This window comes from Apodemus sylvaticus, chromosome 23, assembly GCF_947179515.1.
Source record: "Apodemus sylvaticus chromosome 23, mApoSyl1.1, whole genome shotgun sequence".
NCBI classification, from domain to species: Eukaryota; Metazoa; Chordata; class Mammalia; order Rodentia; family Muridae; genus Apodemus; species Apodemus sylvaticus.
In genome coordinates, this window is record NC_067494.1 from 31,708,634 (window position 1) to 31,727,392 (window position 18,759).

At 42.8% G+C, this 18,759-nt stretch overlaps 2 protein-coding genes across 7 annotated transcripts in view; one reads left to right on the top strand and one right to left on the bottom strand.

The window, feature by feature from the left end:
* Lrp11 (LDL receptor related protein 11) overlaps positions 1 to 18,759 on the bottom strand; it is a 253,624-nt gene that overhangs the window by 136,772 nt on the left and 98,093 nt on the right. The gene's annotated exons all lie outside the window — the stretch shown is intronic.
* Positions 11,091 to 17,484, top strand: LOC127674094 (sperm motility kinase Z-like). Its single transcript, XM_052169943.1, has 3 exons — positions 11,091 to 11,185; positions 14,033 to 15,599; positions 17,037 to 17,484. Exons 2-3 carry the CDS (start codon positions 14,069 to 14,071, stop codon positions 17,045 to 17,047), a joined length of 1,542 nt encoding a protein of 513 aa, XP_052025903.1. The 5' UTR covers positions 11,091 to 11,185; positions 14,033 to 14,068; the 3' UTR covers positions 17,048 to 17,484.

Here is an 18,759-nt window from a genome sequence, read left to right on the forward strand (position 1 = left end):
AACAAATTGGGAAAAGATCTTCACCAATCCTACATCAGATAGAGGGCTAATATCCAATATATATAAAGAACTCAAGAAGTTAGACTCCAGAAAACCAAACAACCCTATTAAAAATGGGGTACAGAGTTAAACAAAGAATTCTCACCTGAAGAATTTCGGATGGCAGAGAAACATCTTAAAAAATGCTCAACTTCATTAGTCATTAGGGAAATGCAAATCAAAACAACCCTGAGATTTCACCTTACACCAGTCAGAATGGCTAAGATTAAAAATTCAGGAGACAGCAGGTGTTGGAGAGGGTGTGGAGAAAGAGGAACACTCCTCCACTGCTGGTGGGGTTGCAAATTGGTACAACCACTCTGGAAATCAGTCTGGCGGTTCCTCCGAAAACTGGGTACCTTACTTCCAGAAGATCCTGCTATACCACTCCTGGGCATATACCCAGAAGACTCCCCACCATGTAATAAGGATACATGTTCTACTATGTTCATAGCAGCCCTATTTGTAATTGCCAGATGCTGGAAAGAACCCAGGTATCCCTCAACAGAAGAGTGGACGCAAAAAATGTGGTATATCTACACAATGGAGTACTATTCAGCCATTAGAAACAATGAATTTATGAAATTCTTAGGCAAATGGATGGAGCTAGAGAATATCATACTAAGTGAGGTAACCCAGACTCAAAAGGTGAATCATGGTATGCACTCACTAATAAGTGGATATTAACCTAGAAAACTGGAATACCCAAAACATAATCCACACATCAAATGAGGTACAAGAAGAAAGGAGGAGTGGCCCCTGGTTCTGGAAAGACTCAGTGAAACAGTATTCAGCAAAACCAGAACGGGGAAGTGGGAAGGGGTGGGTGGGAGGACAGGGGAAGAGAAGGGGGTTTGCGGGACTTTCGGGGAGTGGGGGGGCTAGAAAAGGGGAAATCATTTGAAATGTAAATAAATTATATCGAATAAAAAAAAAAGAGAAAAAAAAAAAAAAAAAAAGAAAACACTACATCTTCCACTTGTCAGTATTGTTGGTCTGACCTGATAGCTACTTGTATGTGCCTATCAGCACAGATAGTGTGTCCCGACCTGCAGGACAGTCAACAGGGTCCCCGAAACTACCTAAGAGGAAAGCGAGAGACAAAGAGACATGGAGACGAACAGCAAGTCTGTATTCTGATCAAGCTGTCAAACTTTACTGTTTTACACACCGCAATATAAAGGAAAGCAAGCAAGATGCAGGGAGGGGGTATGAGGGGGGGAAACATTGTCTCTGAGGAACAGTCTCTTAGGGGCAAGCACTGTCTCTAAACATTGTCTCTAGGAAGTAGTCTCTCAGAATTTTCTCTCAGAATCGCATGACAAAGCTGGCTTGGGCTTCAAGGAAGCTGGCAAACTAAAACAATCATGAGAAGGTGAAGTGGAAAGAGTTATAGTAACCTAACTGCAAGTGAGCTCTGTTTGTTCTAACCAACTAAGCTCTATATGTGCTGACCTACTTGATATTTGCAACCCTGAGAGCTAATATTTCTTCTTCCAAAGGCAGGCTTGAGCATGTGAGAGGGCTGGAAGGAGGAGGTTTTGAGATCTAAGTGAGACCGGCTCCTGGGAATAGTGAATCAAGAAAAAACATCATATAAATCATATTTAAATATATATGCACATGTGAATGTATCTATCCCTGTGTGGCTACAGTAAAAGCGAAAGTAAACCTGGAATATACATATACACATACACATACACATACATATACATGTGTGTGAATTTTTATTTATTGTTATTTTGTTTTGTTTTGTTTTTTTGAGACAGGATTTCTTTGTGTAGTCCTGCCTGTCCTGGAACTCACTCTGTAGACCAGGCTGGCCTTGAACTCAGAAATCTGCCTATCTCTGCCTCCCAAGTGCTGGGATTAAAGGCTTACGCTACCACTGCCTGGTTCTTAAACACTTTAATAATTGGACCTTGATGAGCAGGGGAAAGTTGACAAATAAAGAAGTAGATCTTGGTGCCTAGCTTTAAGAATGTAAGCTAATGTGCTTTAACAGGGCAGAGGGACTAGGGGAGAAGAACACGGCCTGCCAGAGCCATGTTTGCTGCTCTCGCCATGGTCCAGCTGCCTAGACTGCCTCCATCCCTACATGTGTGTTTATTGCTGGATTGCTGAGTGTTGGGGAGTGGCCTTCAGTCGCTCTTGCTGGGACACCTGCTGACATTCCGCCATTGTTGTTATGAGACCAAAGCTATCTGGCTTGTTTGTAAAAACCAGGAAGAAGAGACTATGTCAGTTGATATTCAGATTTTGGGGGAGCATATGATACCAGGGCAGTATAGTCTCTGAAGCATGTAGATTCTGATGAAACAGGATGTTATTTCTGATGAAAGAGCTAATGATGGCCCTATATTTGTTGGGGAAGTCTGTGGTTGATTGGAAATACCTTGGGACGGAATTCCTAAGGACAGAGGTGAAGTTAAGGCATTAAGAACAAAATGGTTTTGGATGTACACTTGAAACTATATGGTTCTTGGTCCATGTAGCTGGGAAGAAGAGTCCAAAGAGCAGGGACATGAAAAGAGGATCAGGAAAGGGGAGAGATCACACCCTTCAGAATACTTAGTAGATAGGAAGTCTTAGGCTGTCGGTTGGCAGAAGTAACTGTCTGCAGTCTGAGTGTTCTTGAGAAGAGGCAGCAAAATTTAGATTGGTTGTGTAGGTTAGCTGTGGAACAACAATTATCTTAAAGTAGGGTCTGGTTGTGCTGGAGAGAGTATAGTTTGAGAGGCTTTTGTTACTTCTAGACAGTCTTTCTTGTGCTGCTCAGGTAGTTAATTTCTGATATTAAAATACATTAGGAACATGGACACCTGGAAAGGCTCTTGAGAAACTGAGGGGCAGTCAGTAACATATTTTTGCATTTACTATGAAAATGTTGAGAGAAATTGGTTTTGGTTCCCTATTAGTGTTCTGACTTATTCTGAATGAATGATAGAAGGAAAGAGAGCCACTGCTTGATGAATTTAGCCTTCTTGTGACCAGGGGATTAGCCTCCCAAGGACTGAACCTTGAGAGGCTCCTAGAAGCTTTTTTATATTGTTACACAAAAAGGCCTCTTTAGCAAGTCAGTCTCTACCAAAACGTCTGATCTAACCTAGGAGTTGTCTTGAAAGATCCATAAGCAAAGCAGCCCTCAGCCACAGGAGACAGCATGGTTTGCCAGAGGTTGCAAGCAACACTTGAGATGGCTCTTTCTCTAGTGGCCTTGTAATCTTTTCTTTAATTAGGCCATTATTTAACAATCCCCATATAGTATGCATATACACAGCACTCTCCAAGGGCCACACATAGCCCTCCTTGCTACAGTAGGCATAGATCCAAGCCCCTTCAATTTTGCAAAACCACTCCAGTTAGAGAACAATCGGATTTTTCTAGGACTGTCATTGACTTTTCTAATCTTTAGATGTGTTCATCAATAGCTTCTTGCAAGGAGTGGGTAATGGGAACCCTGTAATAAGAAAGTTTTTGTTCCTGTTCCTATAGCTCCTGCTATACCTATGCCTAGGAGGGTAGACAAAACAATGGCTCTAGTGGATTCTCTTTTAAATTTATTATGAGGACCCAGTAAAAGGTAGTTGAGAACATATTTTCATGAATGGAAAGTCATTCTGGGAACCAACTCAACTAGAACACAGAAGTCAGAAGGGGAATTAAGTACGTCCATGTGAATGCATAGAATTAGGTCATTGAGAAAACCCACCAAGCATCCTCTAAAATGCCTAAATAGTACCCATTGCAAGAATCCTTAGCAATAGTGCCTTTTCTTCTGTCTATTGTGATACATAGAGAAGTTAGGTGGAGTCAGCTCAAGGCCATCGGTCAGAACACACCTGCAAAGCTACCTGGCTACACAGGGACAGTCCTGACAATTGCTGCTATGTTTCCTTTCAATGGCATGGGACTGGAACAGTCTCCTTTCCCTCCTTCCAACCAGATGACAGCTCACCAGCTTCAGAAGAGGGAAGTCCAGCTACATATCATGTTGGGAGTACTTGAAAATATTCTTATCAGGAAAAATAAATCATGTAGAAAGGAAGAAAGTGTAGGGTCAGTCATGCAGACCTGGAAGTCCATAAAAGTACTATAGAAGGAGGATGATCAAGAATTCAAGGTCTTCCTCAGCTACAGAGTAAATCCCAAGCTAGCTCGATCTACAGAGTGACTCCTCAAATGGAATTGCTCTCTCCCAGAATGCAGGAAACACTGTGTTTCTTCCCCAGAACCAAGTAAACCAGACTTTTAAAGGAAATCCTGTATCCCTACATTGGTTGGGAAGTGACACAGAATTTAAAGCTCAAAGTCATCCACAGCAGAGTTGGAAAACTTTAGATACTGCTTTAAATAAGGACTGAATTTGACCTTGATGCATACATGACCACAGAATTAGGAGTGTCTGTGTATGTGTGTCTAATTGTCCTTGAGTGTGTTTGTTTCTTTGTCCTCACTTATGTAGGCCAGGTATATTTATGAAATGCTTTTCTATCTTAGTTTTTGAGACAGAGTATGTCAAGTGATCTCTGGACTGCAAACTCCTACATCTGCTTCTCTCAACCACCAGGCCTAAGACAACACAGAGATGCTGCCTTGACTGGTTTTCAAAGGATTCTATACCAAACACATATTTGCCCAGTCCCAGTGACAAGATCGGATAATTCCACATATTTAGAATGTACATGTCCTTTTTCAGACAATATACCACTCAGCCTGGAACTTACTCTTGCCTACACGGGCCTTAAACAGGACAGGGTAGCTCAAAACCGATATTTCTGCATTGGTGATATCAAGATAGGAAGATGAGGATCTTGTTCAAGATCATTCTTGGCTACAAGGTGGCCTGTTGGTATATATGAGACTGACTAAAACACAAATGCTAACAGCATTACAGTATACCTAAGGAGAAACTGAGGCAACAGGATGCACAGGAAGTAAAAACCAAGCTGTGCTATGCTCTAGGTTCCATTCCATTTGATTTATAGATGGGACAATGTGAACACTATAACAAGCATAGCTACTAACCAAAGTAGAAAGAGCCAAATGTCAGGATATAAAATGGAAGTATGCCTCAGACATCTGAACACATCTACCAGGGAATAAAAATCAATGTTTGTATTTGTTGTAGGTAGAATATGTTCCCTTAGCATACTTCTGAGTTTGTTATTATTAAGAGTGATACACTCAAGAACTTTTGTTGTTGTTGCTGTTGTTAGGTCTGTTGATCTTTTGGGTTTTAATTTCCTGTATCTGTTTTGATCAAGTATGATTTTAAATTTTATGTTCATACTTTGTGTATGCCACATAAGGCAGTCTTCAGTGTAACATAACTCCCTAGAGCTCCTGTTTATGAAAGAGCAATTGAGATCTTCTGTTTGGAAGCTGTTCATTTGGAAGTTCTGTTTGGAAGTGTTTGTGTTTCCTCATTATTGGCTTTTGTATTCTCCTGGATTTCTTTCAATGATTTTTGTGTTTCCCTTGCAAGGGCTTCTAACTTTTGATCGATTTTCTCCTGAATTTCTTTAAGTATGTCCTTCATGTGTTCCTGTACCAGCATCATGATCAGTGATTTTAAATCCAAACCTTGTTTTACTGGTGTGATGGGGTATCCAGGACATGAAGGTAAAGGAGAATTGGGTTCAGATGTTGTCATATTGCCTTGATTTCTGTTATTGACGTTCCTGCGTTTGCCTTTTGCCATCTAGTTCTCACTGGTGTTAGTTGATCTTGTCAATGCTGGACTCACCAGTGTAAGCTGCCCCTTCCCAGGTGGCCTCTGGTGAACAGCTTACCTCCTGCACTGCCTGGAGACAGGGTGCTGTGGCCCAGGCTGTTCAGCTCCCGGAGCAGACACCTGAAGGCTCCCACTGGGGCCTGCTGGATTCACCGGAGCACATCGACTTCTCCCCTCTGGCCGCCCGGAAGCCCCTCTTGCCTGTTTCAGGACCTGGAGATGTGGTGTTGCAGCCCAGGCTGATCTGGATCCGGAAGCGGAGAGCTATCTTAACATCTTTTAAAAATAATTTTCTTAAAAATTTTAAAAGCTCAATGTTAAGAGCAAGCCATTTCTTGAGGTATAACTTTCTAATGAAAATCTTTTACAGATCTAAGTGTGAACTTTATTTTGAACCGCATCTGTATGAATCTGGTAAAAATGTTCTTTTGGCCAGAAACTCTCTAAGTGAGGCCTGCAAGACAAAGCTGCATCTCTCAAGCCTCTGCAGCTTTGAGCAGCTTTGAGGCAGCTCTGAGCTTTGTATTAACTCAAATGTAAATCTCCTGATCTGAGTTTGTTATCTCTAAGGCCAGACTTACACCCACCGGTCCTGCAAGGAGTAGCCTGCAACCAGACCCCATTGTATGGAGGTCACATAAGAAAGGGAACCTGTAATATCAAAGCATAACTACAATTTTTGAAAGCAAAACTCAGTTTTAAGCAATCATTTCTCCTTAAAATTAGTGGCAAACTCATTTTCATATTGTAAAGTTTGTCCATCATCTTGTGTTTGAATGTATGACAGTGTAACTTATTGAAGAGACATTATTTTAAATTGTATTTCTTATAAGTCCAATCTCCAGGCCAAGATTCACACAAAACACCATGCCAATTTAGAAGCATCTTAGAGGCCTGTATTTCCTGGGTTGTGTCATGCCACGTGTAGCTAGTTAAGATGGCTCCAACACTGAATCACCAGTTTTAAACTAACCTTTTCTTAATAACATTATACCTTTTAAATCATAACCGATTAATTTATAACTCTATCGTCAAGATATGTAAAACATTTATACCTTTAAGACTAATTAGAAATAAAAATGAAGCGATCATACAAATCTCATAAATTGAAACCAAATACATTTTTTTTCTAGCTGTAAGTTCAGGGGAATAAAGCACTTTGAACCCAATCACCATCATGATAGACATTTTTCTAGGAGAATTAACCATTTCCACTTGTCTGGCTCCTGGCCCTTTAAGAAGCAGCTTTTTTTTTTCCAGCTGTCTTTGACTCCTACCTTAGAAAGTAAGGCACCTCAAATTAGTCTCCTCTGTGTAAACTGCAATTGGCAGGACTGCCAGCAAGATAACGCCTTTTTACCATTTTTTTTTTTTTACATAAAACATAAAAACAACCAATCATTCAGTCAAACAAAACAATAGACAACATGAATTGACACACATATAGACAAGTTTTGGTGCACCAAGGACAAACAATAGACAGAGAGGGAACTTGATGTCCCCAAAAGATTCAAATATCTTAACCTGAACTAAGGAGATCTCCAGTAGGTTTCAGAGAGAAAACAGGACATCTCCGTTTTCCTGTCCTCACCAGGAGAGTTTTGAAATAGTTTCCAACCATTATTATTATTATTATTATTATTTTGATACTGTGTCCTACACATGGAAAAACTGCTTTTCTGCAACCTGCTTTTTTCTCTTGTTTAAGATTTAACAAGGGGGAAGGGGGGTGCCTAGGTTAACACACACACCTGTGGAGAGAGGTGGGAGGAGAGTCCAGGTCTTACATTCTGCCCGTGAGAGGTTTTTTTGCTTTTTGTTTTGTTTTTTGTTTTTTGTTTTTTGTTTTCTGGCCACCTCAGCAGCAGTCTCTGACTTCTACCTGCATGGGTCTCTCCTGTCCATTTTTGCCTAGTCCCTGTCCAGGGAGACAGCCCTGGGAAAGCATTTGTTGAGCAATAACCTCATTGGGACCACACATAAGGACTTTCATATGAGAGAGAATGTCTCTTCCCCAGAGGTTAACAGGCAGACCAGGGACCACGAAGGGCTGAGTAGAGCCAGTATTTCCCTCTGTCCTCCCAAGTCAGCAACTTTGAGCTCTGGAGAGTATTTTTTTTGATTGTCCAATCCCCTGCAGATGGGTCAGAGAGGCTTGCAAAGGCCAAGGGGGGGGGGGGCAAGAACTTTGTGGGATCACAGTAGAATCGGCACCTGAGTCTAAGATGCCCTCAAAGCTTTTACCGTTTATTTTAAGGCTGAGTATAGGACAATCTCTAGTGATTGCCTGGACCCAGTAAAGGTCTGAGGAACCTGGCTGAGAGGAGCCAAGCTGCATGCCTATCGCTGGGTATAGGGTGGCGGGCCACGTGGTGGGGCTTGTTTTGGCTCTGGCTTTTTCTAGGCATTTGACTTTGAAATAAATCTTGAAGTTAGAGTGACCATTTGTCCCTCTTAGCTCCTTAAAGAGGGCTACTTGCTCTCTGCAGCTTTTCTCCTCCAAGTTGGCTTTCTCCCCAGGGGGTCTCTAAACTTAATGGCATATCAGCAAGGCATGGGTCCCTCAGGAGCAGAGGATAAAGAGAAGTTACAGGAGCCGGTGGCGGGCACTCAGACCTGTCTATAATGACCTAGGAAGGTTTTGGAGAGTTCTTTTTAGGGGAAAGCAAGGTCACAGAAGCTGCCCAAGACAAAGGGCAGAGGCAATATTCAGCAGGGTCCTCGTTCGCACTCTGAATGAACTCCCAGTAACTAAAGAATGTATCAGACATTGGTTCACCTGTACCTGTTTTTAAAATCTTATTAATTTCTTTACCAACCTTATCTCAAGTTAGCGGGTGAATATCAGGTCCACTTAAAATTAACCAAGGACATTTCTCATGACAAAAAAAAAGAACTTAATTAAATCTTTTTTCTTAACTCTTATTCCTCTCTCCCTGAATTAAAGCTTGATTTCTCCTATGAATCAAGTCTCTTTAGCCTTTTTTTTTCCCCAATGACAATCGGATAACAATGTTTGGCCACTCACCTGCCCCTCTAGCGACGCACGAGCGATGCGGTCTGTGGGGTCCTTGAATCCTCTTCCCGGGGTTTCTGCTTCATAGTCCGGTAGTTGACCATACTTCAGGTCCCTGTTCAGGCGCCACTGTAACCCATCCGGCGGGTCAGTTATTCAGGGCCCCGAAGGAGCACTACCTTTGGGTCAAAGGGGGGGGGGGTAGAAGAACGGAGACAGAGGTCTCGTTTAATGTTCTGGGGTACACAGGTTTTAAAGTTTTCAGGAGGGATGTGCCTCAAGGCAAGGAAAAGGAAGAGATAAGGGTCCTCTGGAGGAGTTATCTGGTGTTTGCACAGGCTGGAGCCTACCACAGTTATCTCAGGACTTCCTTCCACTGCAATTAAATGAGAGACTCTTCTTTGTTTTACTCAGGACCTTTGCCATGGCAGCTCTCCGGGCCGAAGTGAGGATCTCTAATGGCTTCCCACAACAGAGGTTATGCTTGGGCTCAGCAACACGGACTTCCACTCACCAAGGCTGACCTGGCTACAGCTGCTGCTGAATGCCAGATCTGCCACCAGCAGAAACCAACACTGAGCCCCAGATATGGCACCATTCCTCGAGGTGACCAGCAAGCAACCTGGTGGCAGGTTGACTATATTGGACCACTTCCTCCATGGAAAGGACAGCATTTTGTTCTTACTGGAGTAGATACTTATTCTGGTTATGGATTAGCCTATCCTGCACGTAATGCTTCTGCCAAAACCACCATCCGTGGACTCCCAGAATGCCTTATCTATCGTCATGGTATTCCACACAGTATTGCTTCTGACCAAGGAACTCATTTCACAGCCAGAGAAGTGCGACAGTGGGCCCATGATTATGGAATTCACTGGTCTTACCATGTTCCCCATCATCCTGAAGCAGCTGGTCTGGTAGAAAGATGGAATGGCCTTTTGAAGACACAGTTACGGCGCCAATTAGGTGGCAACAGCATGGAGGGCTGGGGCAAGTTCTTCAGAAGGCAGTATATGCTTTGAATCAGTGTTCAATATATGGTACAGTTTCTCCCATAGCCAGGATCCATGGGTCCAGGAATCAAGGAGCGGAAAAGGGAATAGTTCCACTCACTATCACTCCTAGTGACCCTCTAGGACAATTTTTGCTTCCTGTCCCCACAAATTTAGGTTCTGCTGGCCTACAAGTTTCGGTTCCAGAGGGGGGAGTGCTCCTACCAGGAGCCACAAGAAACATTCCATTGAACTGGAAGCTCAGACTTCCCCCTGGCCATTTTGGGCTTCTAATGCCCTTAAACCAACAGGCTAAGAAAGGAATAACAGTGTTAGGAGGGATGATAGATCCAGATTACCATGGGGAAATTGGATTGCCTCTCCACAATGGAGGTAAGCAGGATTATGTCTGGAGTGCAGGAGATTCCCTAGGGCATCTCTTAGTACTATCATGTCTTGTGATTAAAGTCAGTGGGAAACTACAACAGCCTAATCCAAGCAGGATGACAAAGGACACAGACCCATCAGGAATGAAGGTATGGGTCAATCCTCCAGGAAAAGAGCCAAGACCTGCTGAGGTGCTTGCCAAAGGTGAAGGAAATTCAGAATGGGTAGCAGAGGAAGGTGGTTATAAATACCAGCTAAGGCCACGTAACCAGTTGCAGAAACAAGGATTATAAGTAATATGAATGCTTCTATCTTGTTGTGTTGAAGATACATTTGTCTTTCTTCCAATCCCTTTAACATCAATTGGTATTGAAACACTAAAAGAATGTTTCCAAGGGACATTTCCCCATTGTAAATTTGCAAATGTGTTTGCGATTGTACGAGGAATAGTTATATCATGTTAGGCATATTCACAATCTTGTTATTGTTTCATGTGGACATGAGATATTATTTGTGTCAAGTTGACAAGGGGTGGATTGTAGTGGCTATTCCTGGTTGTCAACTTGACTATATCTGGAATGAACTACAGTCTAGAATTGGAAGGCTCACCTATGATCCTAATTTGGAGGCTCAGAGATATAAGTTTCTGACCTGGATCTTGGCATGGAGACCTTGAAGCACAGTGGCTATGAATTTCAGAAGATTAAGACAAGGAGATCTTTGAGTTCAAGATCATTTGGGATTAAAGGCATGAATGCACACACCTTTAATCTGGGCCAGACCCTCTGCTGGAGACTCTCATGCCAATATTCTGGGCCACACCCTCTGTTGGAGACCTACAGCCTTTAATCTGGGCTACACCCTCTGCTGGAAATATATAAGGACATTGGTAGATAGAAGATTCTCTCTCACTCGTCCTTGCCTGCTTGCTTCGTGGGACTGAGAAACTGCTAGATCATTGGACTTCCATCCACAGCTGCTGCTGACCATTTTTGGGGAGTTGGACTATAGACTGTAAGTCATTGACAAATTCCCTAACTATCTAAAGACTATCCATATGTTCTGTGACTCTAGAGAACACAAACTAATACAATGGTACACCAATTTTCCAACTACTATGAGACATCAAGTCTTGCTGCTCACCACAGACTGACTACTACAAAGCAGACTTCATGGACAGCCCCACAGTTGCCACTACACACACACACACACAAACACACACACACTTGTGCACACATGCACACACACACACACACACACACAGAGAGAGAGAGAGAGAGAGAGAGAGAGAGAGAGAGAGAGCAAACTATCAGTACTATGGAAGAGTGGACAAATGGAGCCTTGCAGAAGCAATCAAGTCAGGACACACCCATTTACTTTCCTCTACTCTTGACTGTGTATGCAATGATACTAATAGAGGTTCCAGACTTGACTTTTCCACAATGCTAGAAAATAACCGGGAATTGTAGCCTCAAATTAACTTACTATCTCCAAAGTTGCTTTTTGTCAGGGTATTTGGGGAGTATTATTTGGTTTAAAAATCCCCATAACAGTCCACCACTGAAGGATGTCAGAGCAGGAATTTAGAGAGAGAGGCAGGAACCATGGCGGAACACTTGATGGTTTTCTTCCTTCTTCCTTTTATCCATCCTTCCTTCCTCTCTATATTCCTTCCTTCCTTCCATCCTTCCTTCCTTCTTTCCTTCCTTCCTTCTTTCCTTCCTTCCTTCCTTCCTTCCTTCCTTCCTTCCTTCCTTCCTTCTCTCTCTCTCTCTCTCTCTCTCTCTCTCTCTCTCTCTCTCCTTTCTTTCATCTGATTTCTTATTCACTTTACACTCCACTCACTGCCCCCATTCCTGGTCACCCCCCCCACACACACACACAATACTTCCCCTTCCCCCTTTCCATCCTCTCAGGATGGGACACCCTGGATATCCTTCTCCAACCTTGTCTGGGTATTTTGTTTAACAAAGAATGACACTAGGACACCAATCAATGCCTGGCTCCTCTACACTGCTAGGAATCTGCATGTGCCATTTAATAGTAGGGGCAGTGGGGTATTTAGCAGTTCTGGTATATAGCTGTCTATGTGGATGATTCTCTGGGTACACTGTGTCCCACTTTAATTTCTAAAACACTAAATGTTGCTCTGCAGAGCCATCCTGACTCAGAAGCTTTGAAGCCATTTCAGTCCCTGTGAGTTTGAACAGGTATGATCTGTGCATGCCCTACTGTGACCTCATGAGGATCCATTGTGAGAGTCCATCCAGCAGATATAAATAAGGGAGAGGCCTGCCCTGGATCTCTGAGGGTTTAGAGAAGTGGAGTGGTGATTTACTTGGGAGATATACATTAGTGAGATTGTGTGAGGTTTTGAGATTCTGATTGTTTGATTTGTGAGTTGTGTGTGTGTGTGTGTGTGTCTGTGTGTGTGTGTGTGTGTGTGTGTGAGAGAGAGAGAGAGAGAGAGAGAGAGAGAGAGAGAGAGAGAGAGTCAGAGACAGAGATAGAGACAGAGAGACAGAGAGAGACTGTGTGGGTGTGAGGGTGAGTCTGTGTATAGATTAGTTGTGTGTTCTGTGTGTCTACCTGTGTGTCTGTGTGAATTCATCTACAAGCTTACATACAGTTACAGGGAAAGCCCAGGGTTAGGGTTAGGCTAAGGTTAGTGTTAGTGTTAGTGTTAGTGTTAGTGTTAGTGTTAGTGTTAGGGTTGGGTTAGGGTTGGGTAAGGGTTAGGTTTAGGGTTAGGTTTAGTGTTAGTGTTAGTGTTAGTGTTAGTGTTAGTGTTAGTGTTAGTGTTAGTGTTAGCTGTTCAGTGCTGTGCTAAAGGTATGTTGAAAACTTAATTTCTAAAACAGAGTCATTCACTGGCCTCTTTTTGCCACATAGGCTATGTTTTGACCAAGGAGCCTCTGGATCTGCCTGTGTTTGGAGATTCAAACTAGGGAGGGACATTAATTAGGCCTGTTTTGTTTGGTGGGTCATTTGTTTAACTTTTGTGGTGGGCAGTGGTACTTTGCATTTAAGTCCAAACCTTAGGCTTGAACAGCAGGTTCTACACTGAATGAGACATCTTTCTAAGTCATGGACACTTGGGTTACTTCTTTAAGATTTCCTTCTTTGTTTTTCTGTTTCTATTCTTATTTTCCTTCTGCTTTTATTTGTCTTGAATGGTTAATATGTTTGGGGGCCTTTTTTTTTCTTTTGTATAACAGGATATTTGCTATAAATTTCAAATTTTAAAAGTATATTTTTTCATTTTTGGTTTATTTAAACTTTTCCTTTAAATTATTGAGTACTGGTGGTGTTATTGACCGCTAGAGATAAGGCATAATTGGATGTGGTTAGTTATGGTTTCCAATTCTTTTCATTTCTCTGGCTTGCTTTTGACTTTTGCTTTTTTGCTTCAATTTAATGAGTTTTACATGCTTCTCTTTCTGTTTTGATTACTTGAGGGGTCCTGGCTTTGCTTTGATTTCCTTGGTATTTTAATTAGTTGGCCTGGTTTGGGGTGTTGGTCTTCAATTTTTATGTTATTTTGTAAATATTTTCTCAATCATTTCTTTCTTCTATTCATGTTCATTCTGATACTCTAGTTAACTCTTCTCAGTTTTATCAGATAGCATCCAGTACATTACTGAGCTGTGGTCTGTCTATTTTACTAGATTGTGAGCTAGTCGTGGTTTAGGGATCAAGACTGGGTTCCTCTGCCTGTGTCATCGTGGGTCTAGGTTAAAGCTTCTTGTTTCAGTGGTTTTCACTTTGTCTTTTGTTTTTACTTTGGATCCCACTGATTTTGTTACTCTCATCCCTCATGTCTCTGTAAGTTTCTTTATATCTCCTTTCCTTTCTCCCCAGGCCTCACTGCCTTTGGCAGTAGCACTGCTACCAACTATGTACTCCGATAGTGACTCGGAGTCATCAGAGTCCGACACTGTGGTCACCATGTTCGAGGAGGAGGTGTTCACCAGGCAGTACACGGTGTTGAGGACCTTGGGCCAGGGTGGCACTTCCGATGTGAGGCTGTGCTCCCACCGCCTTACAGGTGCCCCAGTTGCTGTCAAGGCTCTTTTGAGGGAGAGGTGGTCGGACCCAACAGTGCCCGAAGCGGACATTATGAAAATGCTCAGTCACCCAAACATCGTCTCGCTTGTGCAAATAATTGAGACAGAACACACAACTTACTTAATTATGGAAGTTGCCAGAGGAGAAGAGCTACTTAAACGAGTCCGGGACGCTGGATGCCTGAAAGAAGATGAAGCTAGGAGCATATTTGTTCAGCTGCTCAGTGCCATAGGCTACTGTCACGGTAAAGGTGTGGTGCACAGGGACATAAAGCCTGACAATATCATAGTGGGTGAGGATGGAAAGGCTACACTTATTGATTTCAGCCTCGGAGACACATTCCTACCTGGACAAAAACTGGAAAGGCTGTGTGGAGCCTTCCAGTTCATTGCTCCAGAGATCTTCCGAGGCCTACCCTACGATGGCACAAAAGTAGATATGTGGGCCTTGGGGGTCATTTTATATTATATGACCACCGGATTCCTGCCATTTGGAGGAGGAACCCTGTCGGAACTGAGCAACAAGGTGATGAATGGAAAATATCGTACACCGGATCATCTCTCCGACGATATTAGGAGCATAATTAGCCTCCTGCTAACTGTCAACCCAAGGCAGAGGCCAAATGCGCAAGAACTCGTAAGCCATCCATGGCTCCAGCAAGGGGGAAAGACTTTGACATTCCATTACAACAGTGACACCAGATTCCCAGACCCTGATATAATGGGGGCCATGGAAAGCATTGGCTTTCATTCCCAAGACATAAGAGAAGCTTTAAAACACAAGGAGTTTGACGAAACTAGGGCAACATACCACCTATTGAAAACCCTAGCAAATCAGGATGATGGCACTTATGTGCAAAGAGATGTCACTAACCCAGGAGTGACACCTTTCCCTTCACCAACGGACCCTAACACTTACCCTCTGCCTCCCAGGAGAAGGGCCAGTGAACCTTCCCTTAAAATACGAGTGTCATCTACTGGACAACGTCCTGGGGAGACAAATGCCCCTGTTGCACCCAAGAAGACACCCCCTATGGGCAGTCGTCAGCAAAGAAGAATGACTGCCCCTTGCATCTGCATCGCTACTTACACTGTCGTGGAAGTAATCGAAACCCTTGATAACACCTTCTCCTCTAGCTCCCAGTTCGACAAGGCCCCAAGTGAGCCAGAAAGAAGGAGACCTTTTACTCCAAGACCCCCGCAGCCTCAGGGATGGGCCAAATGGAAGAAACGAATTTCGAATTGCATCAGGACTCTATGCTGCTGCTGCATGTCACCTGACACAACAAGCCGGAGGAAGGTGTGCCCCCAAAAGAGAGAGGACACCCCGAAGATGACAAGAAGTACAAGGCATCTTTCAGGTACATTTTTATATTTGCTAAATCTATTTTTTTTACTAATATTTGCATATAGACAGTTCATGATTAGGTTCTTGAAGTACAGTGACTTAAATCTAGTTCTATCTAGATAGTGTGGGATGTGGACCCTCCTACAATTAAACACAAGTACAATACTTTCTTATTCCAGAAGTGTAGAACCAGAAAACCATCAAATCAAATCAAAACCAAAATCCACTAGTGTAACTCAGTTCCTGTGGCTCAGCTCAGTGTCCCAAGCACAGGACTCTGGATCTTCTGAGATGCAAATGGTTTTGGGCCACACCCCCTCTGGGTTTCTTTTGTCCACAGCCCACACATCCTGTCTTCACCTGTCAGATGGAATCGGTCCACACCTATCATTGATATGGTTATCACTGAGTCTTGGCATCTCCAGTGTGTTCAGGGCTGCACTGTAATGAGGCTACACCTTCAACAATGGACTCTTCTGGCCTCTCACAGCACCAAACTGGGGCTGTTTTCTACCTCCCCTTTGACCCCTCAGCTTTCAGGCTGCCCAAACCAATACCACCCGGGAAATTCTTACACAAGATCTTGTTTGACTTCCAGCATGAGAAGCAGACTTTGCCACCATTCAAACAGACTTCTCTTGAGATATACCAAGGGATTGCTTTTGAGAAGATTTTAGCTCTGTGATGTCTCTGTCTTCTTAATCATGTCAAGTGTCTCAGCCAAAGATGAGTTGCAGCAATTATCCTGGCTCATCGAAGTTTCCCTTTAATGTCCTGCTCTCTTGTTAATCAAAGCTGGTTCTTTGCCCCATGTCCCCCACTGATCAGTACCCAGAGATTACCAAACAAATACACTGCAAACTACAGTGGTGATCCTATGTAAAGTTCCTGGGCACTCGACTTCAATCATTAATAAAATGGCCCACAAACTTGCCCACAGGTAATCTGACAAAGGAAATTTTTTCAGCAGTTTTCCTGTTCCAGGTGATAGTAGCTCATGTCATTCTAACAAAAATCTAACCAGCACACCTCTGAAGTGTAGTTCCCCCTAAACTTCAGAACAAAGCATATTTGTTTACATGACCCTTTTTGAGATTTTAAGAGTCAAAATTAAATGGGCTGGTCCTTTAATTCCTAGAACAGGGAGAAAATAAGAGCAAAGTAACCCAAGAATAAGATTATCCTCTGAATCTAACCAGGAGGTCCATTTCCATCTACCACAGTTTTGACTACTGTTTTTCCCGTGATATAAAAACGGTATAGTGGGAATGGGGAGCCAGAATTTCCCTCAGTGAAGCTCATTCAGGTGAAAGGTGAATTGGATGCCAGTGTGGCTGCCTGAAAGGTTGTTCCCACATGACTTAGCTTCATGTTGTGTGCCTCCTGATTTGATGCTGTTACACCCCACATTCTTTTGTCAGGCCTCTCACGTTCTCCTTGGGTTTTACAGCTTTGTCCTGATTGGCCTCTCCTCACCCCAGCACATGCAAGAAGCCACACCCATCAGCAGATAGGTCTACATTTTCTCAGTCTTCCTCTCAATGGCTCTTGCTTCTCTGGCTGATGACCCAAGGTACCTGACATAAGAGGAGAATGGAGACTTCGGAGCCAGACCCATAAGCCTGCCTGCCAAAGAAAGGAGGGAGGCTGCTGCTGCTGTCAAGACCTTCTGGAAGTGGACCACCCCAGACCTGATGCTCCAGCTCAGGCTGCGAATAGTGATAGTAATATCAAATAAAGAGAATTTGCTTATTCTCAATGATTTTCAAAGGTTGTTAGGATATATTAATTGGTTTTATCTTATAGTAACCTCATCTTAAGCTTGACACAGGAGGACTTAAAACTCTGTTTTCCATGTAGATAAAAATTAACTGGCAAAGGGCAAATAACTTTACAGATAGTAGAGAAGGCTACTGCAATCAGCTGTTTATGATATGTGTTCACTGCCATTCCTTGCAAAGGGAACATTAATGTAGAATCACCCTTTCTCATCTCCACGAAAAGTTTTAACATTTTCCAATAAATATACTGGTGTGTTAATAACGTGTTCTAAGACAAAATCATAAAAGTATGCTAAAATGAATGTTTTAAGGACCTGATGAAATATTTGTTCCTTGTTTCAAACCGCAATCAAATTGGTTATTGCAGAAGACTGATAGTTCAGAGGCCATATCCAGCACATGGTACCATCCCAGAAGCAGACCACACCCAACATTTTCCTCTGCAGCCAGCCACATGGTATTTAGTGAATCATGTCAAATGAACTGGGCCTAGAAAGCCCCCATATACTTAGAGCTATAAATAAAGTAGGAAGTCATGGTTTCTTTGGAAAGTCAGTTGTGGTAGATGGTGTTTTGCTGGAACAGACATGGAAGGAGTGTTGTCTGAAGCAGACACAGGTGAAAGGAAGCTTTGCTAAATCAAGCATATGAAAAGATGCACGAGAGAGGATTCTTCTCTAAACACATCCATGTATTGATTCCCCTTACATTGCCTAGCTGAGCTCCATTTGTCATGACTCCATAGAGAGAAATGCACCAAAATCCTTCTGGTGGTGTTCAGGTGGCTTCTTGCCACTTCCTCAGACTGGGGCCAATTGGCAGAGTGATGTCAGCTGATACAGACTTACAGGGAGTGTTGCTAAGACAGACTTAATGTGCTGAGGCAAGGCCCCTGGAGGACACATGATGTTCTGAGGGAATATAAATAGGACTGAATGGACAGTGGCAGGGCTTTTACAGTGCTTTTTGGTCTCGAGACTTCCATGATTGTCCCTTCAGTGAGAGAGGTGTGGCAGAGAGCGTCTGCTGGCATTCCTGTCAGTCTTGGTCACTCCTGCTGGCTCCAACCCTGAGTTACCAGTTTTAAACTAACTTTTTGTTACCAACATTATACCTTTTAAATCATGCCCAATAGCTTATAAGCCAATACTTTATAGTCAAGACATGCAAAAACCTATACCTTTAAGACCAATTAGACATAAAAATAATGTGACGACAGGAATCCTATAAAATTAAACCAATTTTTTTCTAGCTGTAATTTCAAGAGAAAAAAGTACTTTGAACCCATAATCACAATTGTAGAGATTTCTCTAGAAAAAATAACCATCAACCCATTTGCCCTAGAATTTGAGATGCTGCTGGCTCTTTTAAAAGCAGCTTTTTACTCCAAGT

What these genes read in the sequence shown, in the direction of transcription:
- LOC127674094 (XM_052169943.1), top strand. Translation starts at nt 14,069, where the DNA reads ATGTACTCCGATAGTGACTCGGAGTCATCAGAGTCCGACACTGTGGTC.